The 15,137-nt window shown below is 35.7% G+C and overlaps 2 protein-coding genes across 2 annotated transcripts in view; both read left to right on the forward strand.

Moving 5' to 3' along the window:
- The first annotated feature begins 15 nt into the window (after positions 1–15).
- Positions 16–6,527, forward strand: LOC106061022 (39S ribosomal protein L18, mitochondrial-like). The gene is made up of 6 exons (XM_013219081.2): positions 16–180; positions 2,934–3,030; positions 3,697–3,774; positions 4,323–4,436; positions 5,409–5,526; positions 6,229–6,527. Exons 1-6 carry the CDS (start codon positions 96–98, stop codon positions 6,379–6,381), a joined length of 645 nt encoding a protein of 214 aa, XP_013074535.2. The 5' UTR covers positions 16–95; the 3' UTR covers positions 6,382–6,527.
- Positions 6,528–8,797: 2,270 nt separating this feature from the next.
- LOC106061024 (uncharacterized) overlaps positions 8,798–15,137 on the forward strand; it is a 48,818-nt gene continuing 42,478 nt past the window's right edge. The window contains exons 1-3 of the mRNA XM_056005379.1: positions 8,798–9,051; positions 13,093–13,259; positions 14,803–14,938. Of these exons, the coding sequence (XP_055861354.1) occupies positions 8,991–9,051; positions 13,093–13,259; positions 14,803–14,938 (364 nt within the window). The 5' untranslated portion in view covers positions 8,798–8,990. The remainder of the gene's footprint in view (positions 9,052–13,092; positions 13,260–14,802; positions 14,939–15,137) is intronic.

Consider the following 15,137-nt stretch of genomic DNA (forward strand, 5'->3'; position numbering starts at 1 on the left):
TTACATATATAACTAAAGTCAAGTAACTCTCAATAACTACTTGAGTACTACACTAGATCAAATTATAGATATCTAATGTCTCTTTCCTTCCAACAATGTCTTATTTGCTAGATCAAGTATTCCCAAGGTTAATTCGTGCGTCAGAACCGTTGTCGTTGACAAGCACCCTCTATTTCAAAAGTAAAATTTTTTCTCATATTATTAGATCTATTTTATGTTACAATTTGTTAAGTTAGAGATCTAGATCTAATTTATTAATTATTTTAATGACCCAAGCCCAACCAAACAAGCCACGAATGCCTGCCAATGCCAATGGTCAATCAGTAATCAATGATACTGTTATTGAGTGATAGTATTACTATTAGTATTGATAGATCATGATTGATTTAAAATTAAATGATTATCATTATATTTTATATCGCTCTAATTAATGATTGACCAGCCTAGGTAGGTGCCTAGCATGGTATCATCAACATTCAACATAGTACCAAAAAATAAAAGTAGCTGGAGGGACAATTATATAGATCAACCAGGTACCAAATTAGGTCACATTCACTGAGTGGAGTGAGCAGGCTAGATGTGCGGGGTCGCGCAGTTTTTTTTTTTTTTTTATTGGGTCAACTAGATCTAGGTATGTCACAGTATATGGCCCTTTGTATGTTGAGGGTTTAGCAGAGAAGGGAGCAATTAAAAGAGGGAAAAGTGACACTAATCTGTAGGTCTTGAGTTGGTTTAAAAAGAAATTGATAATAAAATAACCAAAATTAAAGATAATATTATTTTTAAATACAATAACATGAAGTGTTCATTAGTGTACAGATAGTGTTCATTATGGTACAAAGCAGAGAATGATGTTCGTTAATGTTTGCACTGGACCTCATTGACCTGACCCTCTTCAACATCATATTTTTTTGTAACTATGCGTAGCGTAACAAAACAATATCTAATAGCTATTTTTATAGACTGGATGACAAGTTTATAGATGTTTGTAGTTTTTTTCCTAGGACTAACCATTATGGAGCTATTAAAATTATAACGTAAAAATTGCGGCGGTAGCGCTTAACTTGTTCGTAAGAGGGAAATTACCACATATATATGTATATATATATATATTAATATACCAGCCAGATATCTACAACACACCTTATCAAAGTTCATTAAAACAATTTACAATTTATTTAGGCATGATAAGGAGAATGAAAATAAAAAGAAAGAGACAACTTTAAACTATATATATAGTAGTAGGATTTCATATTATATGTTTTATACCTCTTTTGGACATTTCAAAGTTGGCCTAAACCCTCAAAATTTCTGCATTGATCATGCCAGCATTGCTTAATCTGTCTTCATGCAACCAGATCCTGTGCTAGTTCTTCCCCCATATTTTATTGATCCTGGCATACATCTCTGTAGGTCTAACCTAGCAATTTTTAAAGGTCTTGTTTCTTTTGGAATTCTTCCATTTAAAGGGAAACTCCGATAGTTTTTCAAATTTTAGTTATTGACATATTTAAATTCTGCGTAAAAAGTTGTAATAGTAAACATTATATCATTTTTTATTTAAATGCTCGGAAAATTTTATATTTAATAAATTAGACAGAAAATTCTCCACGCCCCCAAAAAAACGGGATTCTGCGAGATGTTTTTAGTTTTTAAAAACGTGACGTCACGAAGGTGCTGGCTAAATATAGATCTAGACCTATATAACCGATAAACTCTCTAGTCTAGATCTGTACCTATCGGATCGCATTTATTGTTACGCTTCACAGCTAGATCTAGTCTCCACGTTGATTTATAATCGGTCATTGTTTATAAACCTCTATTTCTACTTGAAGAAAATTAAATATTGTTCTTCAGCTTGTTGCAGTAGTTCCAATCACAAAGATAAAATCAGCAAGTATGCTGATACAGAAATTAGTGTCTCTTTTCATTTGTTTCCAAGAGATGAAGTTTTAAAGGGAAAATGGGGAAAATTTATTCGCCTGAAGAGCAAATATTTTACAAAGGCATTAGCTAATTCCTGTTTATGCTCAAACCATTTTGAGAGAAGCTGTTTCAGCAACTTCACTGCTGTGGAAATGGGATTTAAAAAAAAAATTGAAGTTAATACCAGGTGCAGTACCAACAATACATTGGATTTCCAGGCCAAAGAATTCAATTAATGATACTACTGAGACATTTTAAACAACTGAAGTTCATAAATATAAATGAAATCAGATTTGTGAGCTAGAAATTTACTACGAATACTAGATCTACTATTAAATTTCTTATTTAATAAGTAGATCTATCGTCTACGAAACTCAATTCCAACTTTTTAACTTTTGACCTTGGGGGTGTGTCTCGCCGGCTGAGCCAGCGTCAAGCTCTCTCATCACTTTTTCCATGTCAACCAATGTTAGGTCGAAACAGCACAAAAAAATCATAATTTTCTTACGGTCAAACATACAGTCATAATTAATACACCATTAGAAATTTCTTTTAAAGTATTTTAATGATGTAATAACAAATTTTTTTTTTTTATCAAAGATAATTTCTTTTTCGCCTCCCTATCAATGAGTATCAATAGGATTTGAGTGCACCGTCGTGACGTCACACAGAAATTCAGTGAAAATCTGACTGTTTTGGATGCGCAGAAAAATTATGTCACAAAAACATCAATTACTAAGTTATTCTTGCAAATAAAAAAAAAAGAATAATATATTCATTATCTATAAATCAAAACACATATTATATCAAAAATTGTCAAAACCATCGGAGTTACCCTTTAACTTGCAAATGACTTGTCCAAGTATATTTTTATTTTTATGGAAGCTTACTGTCGTTTAGAAATGAAAGTGAAGCAAAATTATTTTGCCGTTTTAACAACATTGAACTGTCCTACTACTTGATACCAAGTGTCCATTTACATGTTTGCTTCATTTGATTTGTAACAGAGTTTTCTAGATGTATCAACACAAGTAGTTTTTTAAATCAAGAAAGCCCGAACCAGAATTACACAGTCAGTAAGGTTTATGAGAATCGAAATCCAAGGTAATTTTTTCATAATTTCCAATTCATTCATGTATTTTGTTGCCAATGACTTCATATGTAAATAATCTTTCCTTATTGTAGAGATGTCTTATTGAGAGATAATGTTTTGAAAGGTTAGGGAATTCATTCAGCATACAATAACAAATAAATTGTTCATGAAGTTCTATTGAACTTGTAAATATGTTTGTTCAATGTTTTACATGCTTAAGATGTTCCTTCAGAGTTGAAGATAATTTACTTTCTAGTCCAAACCTCCCACAGGAAGACAGGGTTTGAAACCGGACAATAGATAAATCCAAACAACAGTCAGGCGCGCAAACCACACGACTAGGCAGCCATTCTTGTACCTTTTGAAACGATTAAAACAAACATTTTTGAAAAAGTAACAAAAAAAAAAAATAGCTAATATAAAATATGCACAACTTTTGAAGAGTAAAATTGGTGAATACATTTCTGCACTCATTATGCTGAATGACATTGCTACTTGATGGAAAGTGCTAATGGTTATAACATACATCAATTTATTTTGAGTAATTTCTTGGTACTTTTTAATTAAGTGTATTTAAATTCACACTGACTGAAGTGATTGTGGTATTTTCAGCTTTTATTGGCATTATAACACAGAGTACTAAAATATTAATCATTTGGTCTGTTGTTGTCTGTAAGGAATCTAGAAAAACTTGGTCTTGCTCGAAAGAGATTGGGCTGGAGGTTCCAGGCACCTCGAAGAGATTATTATCACAAGTAAGTGAAGCGTTTTTAGTCTGTGATTGCCCAGTGCTATGACCTAACTGTAAACTTTATACCTTTTACTGAAGATACTTTAGATGCAAATGTTTTTGAGACCATATATGTTTTATTGAACTGTTGGACAATAGCAATCTCATCCATATGGGCTCTCTTTCACCCTGACTTAAAAAAAGCTTGTTGTTTTCTCTGAATGTTTTTATTTATTTTTGCCTTGTTTAATACCCTTTCCAAGACCAGAGATCCAAGGTTATTAAGTCCCATGATATGTCCTAGGATTTGAAAACAAAGAATTTAGGACTAATTGTTACCCTAAATATTTTCTCCAGCATTGGGTTTCACTTTTAGGCTAAGAGTACAGTGAAAAATAGTTAGCATTTAAATATCTATCTTTACCAGTGAAGGAAATATGGTAAATAAATATGTATTTGTTGTTAACCATTGTAGTCTATAAGCTGCTGATGCACCCAATTTCATTGTATCCTCTGTGCTGTATGCGACTACAGTTCAGATATAGAAGAAATACTTCGCTTTACACTTTTTAGATTGGTAATATCTCGTTCAGTACGACATACAGAAGCATGGATAGAACATTTTACAGGTGACACTGTCCTCAGTGCTAGTACCAAAGAATGGGCCATCAGGAATCAGCTTTTCAGGTAGGGCAGTAAACATGACAAAATTTATTTTTTTAGTTTTTTTTGTTGCTTTATTCTATAATAGATAAAAAAAAAAGTGAAAAAAATATTTAACTTTGAAGCTATGTTTTCCTTCATTGAGAGTATCTTCAGTAGTTATTCTTGGTTGTAACTGATATTTTGTTCTTCCATTATCACAAGATTCAGAAATGGGTAAAGGGCAGAATGAATCTAAGAATGGAAACTCTCAACACTTTATGTAATCCAACAATAATAATCACATCAGAATCACACTTTTAAAATCACAGTAACTGATTTGTAAAGCAAAGGGACTTTATCTTAATTCTTTAAGCAAGAACTGCTAACATCTGTATTTTTGTGCATATAACCCACAAAGGCATATACCCTGCACTAGATATATAGGCGTTTGGCAGAGAAGCTAAGTATGCCTGGGCTTAAGGTTCTAAAATTTGGTTATCTAACACTGTAGATATTTATAGTAATATGGACTAAATCCATATATATATATATATATATATATATATATATATATATATTTCCACACCTCTCATTAAGTAGCATTTATTCCACTTATTTCAAAATCAAACAAAATAATAAATCATCAATAATTAATTAACTAATTGTTCAATATTTTTTATTGATTCAATTCATCATTTCTAGTCAGATTCAGTGAATAATTATGCTAAGTTTTAACTTGATCGAGAATGGGAAATGGGAGAAAAAAACATGTTCAAACTTTTTAACAGACAGACAGAGTGAGTTGAACCAGAACATGCATTATCCCCATCACTTTAGGGACTAAAGGAAAATAAGTTTTACTGACAAAAGCACTAAGAAGGAATGGGTAGCACTAATTGGTCACAGACCACTGCCTAGAGTAAGGCTCTGGGTAAAAGTGGAAGAATAAACAAGTATGTAGCTGCTGTCATTGAAGTCTCTGATTTTTTCTTCACTTTTTTTCTGTATCCACAGTTGCAACGATCTATCAGCCTGTGTGAATGTTGGGAAAGTACTTGCACAAAGGTGTTTAGAAAGTGGTATTACCAGCGTCTTCTTTGACCAAACAGAGTCAGGGTCATCCTCATCAAGGGTGAGTATATGTTTATCTGCATTGAATTGTCTTCATTGGAGGTATTCATACAAAAGTAAAGTTCCCTTTTCAGACCACACTGTTTATAGGGCTGATGGTTTTAAGGTACCCATTTGAGTTGGGTGAACTCGGGGGTGCCTTAAAAATCCAGATATTTAAAATCTCCACCAAGATTCGAATCTAGGACCCCAAGCGCTTAACCACTCAGCCTATGTGCCCCCAAATCCATAAATAATAATTAATTATAAATACCAAATTTAACAGTTAAGGGAAATATTTTAAATCCTAGTTTTGTTGCACTTTTCAGCGCTGAAGAATCCAATTTCTAAGCACTAGCACAAAGTAATTTTTATTATTTATTTGGGGACCATTGATCTTTCAACTGTCCTAGACATTGTCTATTTTGTCTATTTATTTCAAAATCGCTCCTGTACTTCACATTCTTATTCTTTGTTTTTCTTTATCTTCCATCATATATATCTTTTCTTATATCACTTTCTCTTCTTTTTATTGCTAAGCGGAATCTTAGAAATCAAAGTGTAAACAAAGAGCAGATTACTCTGTTAAAATTTTTAGTTTGAAAATCCACAATATTTTTTTGTTGTTCTTTCTTTCCAATGTATAGCTAAGTCCTAATGCTTAAATGTTAGATTTAGTTGACCATCAATTATCTTCTTTACTTTTTCGATGCTTCTATGCCAGGTCCAGTTATTGATTGAGGAGTTCAAAAAGGCGAACATCTCCCTTACGGAACCAGAGATGATTCAGCCTGAGCCTAGCCCTGGCATCAATTATGAAGGTTATAACAGATATGCAGAACCAAATGTTTATCAAGAAAACTACCAAGATATTTAAAATGACAATGAAAATGTAATTAGAAAAAAAAAAACTTAACAAAATAATTTTGTTTTTCTTATTTCTTTTAATATTTTCATTTCATAAAAAGTAATGTAAAAAAAAATAATATTTTTTTAACATCAATTCCTATTTTATGAAACTGATTTTAGTCTACGAGTTCTCATTTTACTCATCGTTTGTAATGTTTTATGATGGCATGGAGTCTTTCCATTTATCCAGATCAAGTAATTTACAATAGTATATTTCAAAATATTTTTGGAGCTTACACTTGCTGTTCATTAGCGGTTAAATAAATGTAGACACTGAACCAAACCTTCCAAGTCTAGGTTAGCAAAATGTTCATGTTTTTCTATGTATTCAACTCCTTGTGGGCGCGGTGGCCGAGTAGTTAAATGCTTGGCTTCCGAACCTGAGGTCCTGGGTTCAAATCTCGGTGAAGACTGGGATTTTGAATTTCAGGATTTTTTTAGGGCGCCCCTGAGTCCACCCAATTCTAATGGGTACCTGACTTTAGTTGGGGAAAGTAAAGGTGGTTGGTCGTTGTGATGGCCACATAACACCCTGCTCATTAACTGTTGGCCATAGAAACTGATAACCTCAACATCATCTGCCCCATAGATGGCAAGATCTGAAAGGGAATTTTTTTTTCTATTCAACTCCTTATTGAATACAATGAAACAGTTGAGTCTGAATGCCTTCCATGTTTTTTCTAAGCATTATGAAACTAAAAAAAAAGTATTACTGTTTACACCGGTTTCCGCATTTAACCCCATAACCTCTTCAGTTGGTCCTTAAGGGTGAGAGCAGTGTTTCACAATTATAACCTGCATATTTTCCCACATCTAATGCAGACAAAGCTGTTGTCCACCGGGGGTCTATTTAAGTTTTCTTTGTTTTCTACCAGGGCTTCATGAGAGCTCTCCAAATGTCTCTTAAAAGTCCATCTGCTTTCAGCTACTTTCCTCTATGCCAGTGAGGGCAAAATGGCGCCTGAAATGATCTTTATAGCGCTTACCCGAAGGGGGAGGCACATCAGTTACATTGTCCTCTTTTAACTTCGCTCTTTCAAGCTGGCCAATCTCCTTGCCGCTCTTTCAAGCTGGCCACTCTCCTTGCCGCTCTTTCAAGCTGGCCACTCTCTTTGCTTCGTATCTCGTGACTACGACACTCACCTCTTCACGCCATGAAGAGCGATCGAGAGCTAGTGCTTCCCGGCCGTGAATGTCAATATCACTCTCTTTGAAGGAAGTCTTAGAGGTGTCTTTATAGCGCTTGTATTGACCCCCCCCTCCCCCACCTGGGAGCGCTTTCCCGCACACAGCTCCCCGTATTGCAAGTTTGGGAAGGCGTATGTCTCGCCTGCGGACTACATGTCCCGCCCATCGAAATTGCGCGTAATACGAGAATGGAGTCTAAATCTCATCGGAACTATAAGCAACTTAGATCTATAATTCTGCTGTGATGAAAACAATTCAAAGATTGCCTCTTATTTAAAAAATAGTTTAAATAATAAGCATGTAAAAATTACTTTAATATCTTTTTTTTCAAATTGTAAATATTTACGCAAAAGAAAAGCCTGTGTCATAGCCGTATGTCTTCTAAGTTTCTTTTCTTTATCATTTCACCCAGACCCACCGTGGAAACAGCTCTCTCCCAGGCATCTAGCTGGCTAAGGGGGGTGGGGAGCACGAACGATTTTTTTTTCTCTGGGTGCGCCATTAGTAAAAGTTTAAAAAAAAACACAATGACATATACCTTTTGGAAGGGTGCCGAATAGCATTGCTTTACCGGGCACCCTCGGTCTGCCACTGAGCACGTGCCAAGCTCTCCCTGCAGTAGTACAGTGTCATAAAAATAAAAGACTGGACGCAGTCAGGCGAAACGTGGAGAACGCATGACGGACTTGTTTTCTAATCTAGGAGAGTTCTCACAATGCACGTAACAATGTCGAGGACGCTAAACTTCAGTGTTGCCAACATTGAGAAAAGAATAGGAGCTACAGACGGAAGAGATTAGACAGTTTTTGTTGGCTGTGCTAAAAAAGAGCATGAACATTATCAAATAATTTTGGGAAAAAAAAAATTTGCATACTAACACGTCTTTTATTCTGTACACAGGATACACCCGAAAAAAAAAAGCTATTTATAGTTTCCAAAAGATACGTCAGCTGCGTGGAGAAGGGGGGAACTGCTGTGTGGGCGACATCGTTCTAACCATAGCTAATGCCAAGGAATTCATCTCACTTCCTTGCGATAATCCATACCCCTTTCGCGACTGAAGGAGGCCATTGATAATAGTAAAAGTATTGGAAAATTCAACTAGCCCGTGTAGGATGTAGGCTATGTCACACTATGCATTTTTTAAATTGCAAAAGTGTCTAAGCACTTTTAGCAAACGGAAGTGACGTTTTTGTTGTTGCTAAGCTAATTGCATCACTAGCTTCTGTGCCTTCTACCATGTTAATGTAGGCAACATGAAAACTGAAAATAAATAATAATAAATAAATTAATTGTAATGTTTAAACATCGGCAAAAAAATATGAACAGAGCTAGTTTATCAATTTAGGCATTAAATTTATCTACAGTAAAGTCCTAAAACTACATAGCATGATGCTATCAGTCTTGGTATACCTAACAGTAACAGTAGTGCTACTGCACTGTGCAACAGGTAGGTCTAGATAATTAGACTTTTTATTAGTGGATAGATCTAGTCTAGTTCTAGATAGACCTAGATCAGAGGCGGTCTAAGCAGAGTGCGGGGGCGAGTGTTCGTCCGCCTCTAACACCTGTAGGCCCTATTTTGGCTACTAAACAGTACTTAACGTAGGTACTGATAACTGTAGCCTACTATTCGTCTTTCACTAATTTAACTAATTACATAGATATAGATGCTGCAATTGTTTTGTAGGAAAAATTTCGCTTTTAATGTTTAATAAACGTAACTAATGATGCAGAAATATTCTGCATGAAAAATCAACAAACTAGATTAGATAATAATCATTTCTGGATGCTGATTGGTCAAAATAACAGTATAGAGGTCTAGCACATGAACTGGTTCAATCGTGACCACTCCTTAGAGTAGACCTCAACACTGACCTGCGACTGTTGCCCCGTCACAGGTCGAGACGTCAGAAACAGTTGCCATGTTAAGATTATTAAGAGAATGAGAAATTGTTATTTAGAAGATTAAAGTGTTAGGAGATGTCTTGTGGTACTGTTCGTATCCACGAATATAGTGTGCGTATATCTAGATTAGACTATATGAAATGAAATACTGCGGAAATTTTAATTTCTCAGAACGCACCCCCCTCGCCCTCACCAAAAAAAACATAACAATTCTTCAAAAGTTGCATATAGATCTAAATGACCGATGACTATGACTCTTACCCATGGGCGTAGCCAGGATTTTTTTTCGGGGAGGGTTTTGGGGGGGATTCCCCACCCCGACCCCCCCCCACCCCGCGAAAAAAAATTATATATATATATACATATATGTGTGTGTGTATGTGTACATAATTAATCTTTATTACATTCTGACCCTTTCGGAAGACGTTTATTGTTTATTGTAGACTCCCCGCCCTTGCTAGCAAGGGGGTCTGGGGGAGTTCGCAGAGCTCCCCCAGCGCGGGGCGAAGCCCCGCCGCCGAGCACTATTTCTGGTATTGAAAGCCAACAAAATGCATATTCTGAGATATCTACAGTGCATTATCTTGCTATTAAAAAGTTTTATTTCAAAAACCTAATGTGCTATTCTTACTGACTTTGACCCTCTCGCGCCGTTCGGCGCATTTTCCGGCAAGCTGTTTCCGCAACTCTTATTTTGCGTAATTCATTTTGTCGGAAAACATGTCCCGCAAAACCTCATGCGACGCTCTGTCACAACCTTACTAAGGATTCCACTCCCAGTTCGGCATAATTTTTCTTTGATTAAGACCCGATCTCTATGACTGACTCCTAAAATCTGTCTTTGCCATCTTTGTTGAGCCACATTTAGTGTTTTCAATTTCGGCAGAAGACTATTCACACTTAATTAATGGAGCCCAAGCCACTGGTAGAAATTTGTAACCTTTCTTGACTACGCTCTTGGAATTACATGCCTGTATTTCGCTTTAGATTTTATATCGAAAAGGAAAGTTTTTTCGTCAAATCATCTGTTGAGGGGTTTCAAACTAAAAAATCTCTGGTTTTTTTTTTTTGTTTTGTTTTTAATTCAAAACCCCATTTAGCTACGATCATAGAATTTGGTGACTGTAGTTTGCTTTAAAATAATATTGAAGAGAGAGGTTTTTCACTCTAAACGCTCTGTAGGGGAATTTTAAACTCAAAACCATCTGGAGGAGTTTTAAACTTTAAAGAAAAAGCCATCTGGAGGAGGGGGATTTAAACTCAAAACCCCTTTGGCTACGCTCATAGATTTTATAGTGTGTAATTTGCTTTTTTTTTTCTATTGAAGAGGTACTTTTTAGCTTCAAACCCCAACTGGAAGGGGGAGGGGGGTTAAACTCAAAACCCTTTGGCTACGCTCATAGAATTTTGAGTGTGTAATTTGCTTTTTTGATATTGAAGATGGGGTTATCGTAAATTTTGGATGGGGTTTTAAAATCAAAATCTTCCTCAACTGTGCTGTTGGAATTTGGGATTGTTGTTTGCATTTTTTTTGGTTTTGTTTTATAGAAGAGGGGGATTAAATTGCAAAAACCTCTGGTAGGGGGTTTAAAATTCAAAACCCCCTATAGGGGGTTTTAAACTCAAAGTCCCCTGGTAGAGGGATTTGTATCTCAAAACCCCCTGATAGGGGTTTTTAAAATCTCAAAATCCCCTGGTAGAGGGTTTTTAACTCAAAACTGCCTCGGCTGTGCTGTGGTAAGTGATGATTTAGTATTAAAATCTCACCTAAAATAAACAAAATGAAAGCAAAAATCAGTCACTTAATTCCGCCCCCCCCCCCCCTGCGGGGGGGGGAGGATTTCATTTCGGGGGGGGGGGTTTGAACCCCAAGAACCCCCCCCCCTGGCTACGCCCATGCAGTCTTACCTATCTTTTCTTAAAATTATAGATCTAGATTCTACCTGTACATCTAGCATAGATTTAGACTCTCTTAGGTCTATTTATAATTATTATATATAAGATAAGATCTAGAGCCACTAAAACAGATTTGCGCACCAGATAGATCTACATTAATCTGCGTGGTTGCGTAAGGGCTGTAAGCTCGAGGGTCCCCTGGTGAGGCGATGCCCCGCTGTTCTGCAAGAGGTTTCGGTAGGAAGATAATCTTATCTTTTAAATGACATCCAAAAGTGTTTTTTTAAAGGACACAACAATATCTAGACTAGATCTAATTACGGAATGTAGATCTAAAATCTACACCCATCTTAGACTTATTGTATTGTCAGGAATATGAGGCTAAATATTTTTTAAAAAAAGCTTTTGATTATGTTGGGACACTTTTCTTATGAAAAGAAATCTTATTTTAAAGCAGGATATAATTTCAATAGTCTCTCCACCGAAGACTTCAGAACTAACAACTTGGTCTGCTATATTCTAAATTGACGAATTTTTTATTATTATTTTTCCTTTTAAAAATTTCCAGCGAAGGGTGGCGCAAAAAATTGTATCATCAGGGGAAACTATTTCATTTTATTGCTGGCTCGAAGCATCCGTGAACGCTGTCAAAAATTGGGCATCACTAGCCAGCTACTTTATATAGTGACCAAACCAAATTGCTTCACCTTTGATTGAAACTGCTTTTATGGAACACTATAGGATAGACAAAAGTAACTTAACCGGCTGCTAAGTGATCTATCGAACAAGTATTTAAATGTAAAAAAGTCCCTTAATGGAGGCTTATAAGATTAAGAACGGTTTTAAATCAAAAGCAGTCTGCACTTTTATGGTTAAGATCCGGTCCTGATTAAGTGTATTTCGATGATCTGTCTTCACGCCAAAATGATAAAGCACAATGTTAATGTGGTGGGTTTGGCACAGAAGAAATAAATGACAGACAGAACTCCTAGGCCAATAGTGATCTGTTTATTGTATACTCAAGACCTGCAGCCATACGACAACACATACGACAACACACATTGCAATGGAAACGAAGTAGGCCCAGTAACGTACAGTCACTACATGGACAAGTGATGCCGGCAGCATGGACAGTGTCCACGTTGTTTAGCGCTGTCACTAGACGCTATCTAGGGGAAAAGGTCATGTGTCTATCGCTACATTAAAACTAACAGTAAAGTTTAAAAAATTGAACTAAACGTGAAGGTCATAATAATAGATTCACCCCGAATCTGATAATAGTTTCACCCCGAATCTGATAATAGTTTCACTCCGAATCTGATAATAGTTTCACTCCGAATCTGATAAGTTTCACTCCGAATCAGATAATAGTTTCACCCCGAATCTGATAATAGTTTCACCCCGAATCTTATAATAGTTTCACTCCGAATCTTATAATAGTTTCACCCCGAATCTTATAATAGTTTCACCCCGAATCTTATAATAGTTTCACCCCGAATCTTATAATAGTTTCACTCCGAATCTGATAATAGTTTCACCCCGAATCTGATAATAGTTTCACCCCGAATCTGATAATAGTTTCACCCCGAATCTGAAGTTTTTTTTTTAGTTTTTTTTTTTCAATTTAAGGGGACCATTCTCTTAACATAAATTGGTTATAATTGTGCCTACATTTTGTTTTATTCAGCGGCGGATACAGTTCAGCCATTTATTTACTCCCTATCGAATATGTATGCGGAAAAAGCGAATGCAACATTAGTATGTTCTGTGAGGTCGTCCTCCTTGCCCATGTTTCAGTGGACCACTACCAAAGGTCGAGTCAGCGGCAAAGCAGTGACAAGAACAATGCGAGACGTGAGTCACATAATTTAACGTTTGTTTTAAATTTAAACTCTTGCATGTGCCTTTTTTTTTTAAACAAAGCTTGTAACAACTGATTCTGCCTGTCAGTCTGGTCAAAAGTTTGTACACGCTGATAATGCTGAAATTTTGTACAATTATTTCTTTTACCTGACAAACAAGAATAAAAAAAAAACAATTAGTTAAGTTATTAACTATTGGTAATATTGGTAATTAATAATTTTGTTTTTATCGAACAAGGGAAAGAAATTGTACTTGACTGATGTGGTGGAATAAGTTGAATTAGCCCATTTTATATTTGGTAGGTCGCCACTTTAAAATTTGACTAACAATTGATAACTATAAAACCTTCTATTTTCATAAGCGATTCGCATGCACAGAGGTTAGTGTGTTGGCTTAAGAAGGCTTGAGCCCCAGAGTTTAAATTCAGGTCTTTCAACTTTTTATATAAATAAATTAAAAAAAAAAACGATTACTGTAATATTCACAAATTACGCAGTTTATTCAAAACATTCATGTATCTATACCTAAATCAACAAATAGCTGAAATTCAAATAGCTTAAATTCCGTAAATTTTGCAGAGTGCATCGTACACCGCTGCTGTTTGAAAACGATCAGATTTCACACTATCGATTCTGCATTCCCAGCGTCTATCGTCCCTGTTACCTTTTTACATGAGTTTTCAAGAACTGCTAGCACATATTTATTTTCAAACATAAATCCGCGAAATCTAAAACAGTGCAGTCTCAACAGTTTGGAATATCACAAAATGTTCATTGATTTATTGGTGCAATCATAATATCAAACATTTGCAAAATCAGTCATTCACCCTTGGTGACCTGTATCGGATGTGGAATCTAAAATGATGGTATAAGTTTTCGAATTTGAACATTCTATTTTTTTTTCTTGGGGGGCATTGCCGACTTCATTTTGAATTCTTTCATTCAAGCCTAAATTGTGCCGATGTGCCAAAAACCCAAAATATCAAATATCTTCGTTATATTCATATATATTTCGCAAATGATCTTTTAGGCATGAATCCCGCTTTTGAGCAATCCCCAAAATATCCAATGTTTGGTAGAAACAATAGATCTCCAATGCCATGAAGCACTTATTAGTAGTTGTGTTTCCTTGTCAATTGTCTCTCCTTCTTTCAACTGATTTCCCACCTCATTTTAAATCTTTGTTTCGCTACATCGCCATTAATGACTGTGAATGGCCAGCACAAATGGGATGGCAGATTTGGAAAGTAGTGTCAGGTTTACTGTCATTTTTCTCATGGGGAGCAGATAAGATTGGCAACATGTAAAAACAGCTTGTGTTGCCTGTTGGTAACTGCAGGCCTGACCATATTACATTTAGACAATTCTTGCCACTTTAGTTAAAAACATACTAATAACTGACCTTCTGGGTTTTGCTGCAACTGAGCAGTTTTTTTTCAATAGATTGGTACATCAATATGTAGAGATAGATTCTGGAATATTGTTTTTGTTTTACATTAGTAACGTGTGCACATCTTTGGACAATGTCATTCCAGGATGATGGCACCACCTATTATGAAAACTTTTACAACTTCAAAGTCTACTCCACTGATAATGATGCTAAATTCACTTGTAAAATCAACCTTGAAGGCACTGCGTACACTTCAGAACCATTCAAACTGTTTGTCGTAGGTATGTTTTTGTTTCTTCTTGTCATTGACTAGATCTTAATGATAGCCCTACACGACAAGTATCACATCTCTTTGATGGAATATTTCTGAAGTTTAAGCGCCTCTTACACTGAAACCTCCCGTACGTACGCCTCCTATACTTATACCTCTTACACTGGAACCTCCCGTACGTACGCCTCCTATACTCATACCTCTTACAC

The sequence above is a fragment of the Biomphalaria glabrata genome, chromosome 12 (genome assembly GCF_947242115.1).
Source record: "Biomphalaria glabrata chromosome 12, xgBioGlab47.1, whole genome shotgun sequence".
In the NCBI taxonomy this organism is placed as follows: Eukaryota; Metazoa; Mollusca; class Gastropoda; family Planorbidae; genus Biomphalaria; species Biomphalaria glabrata.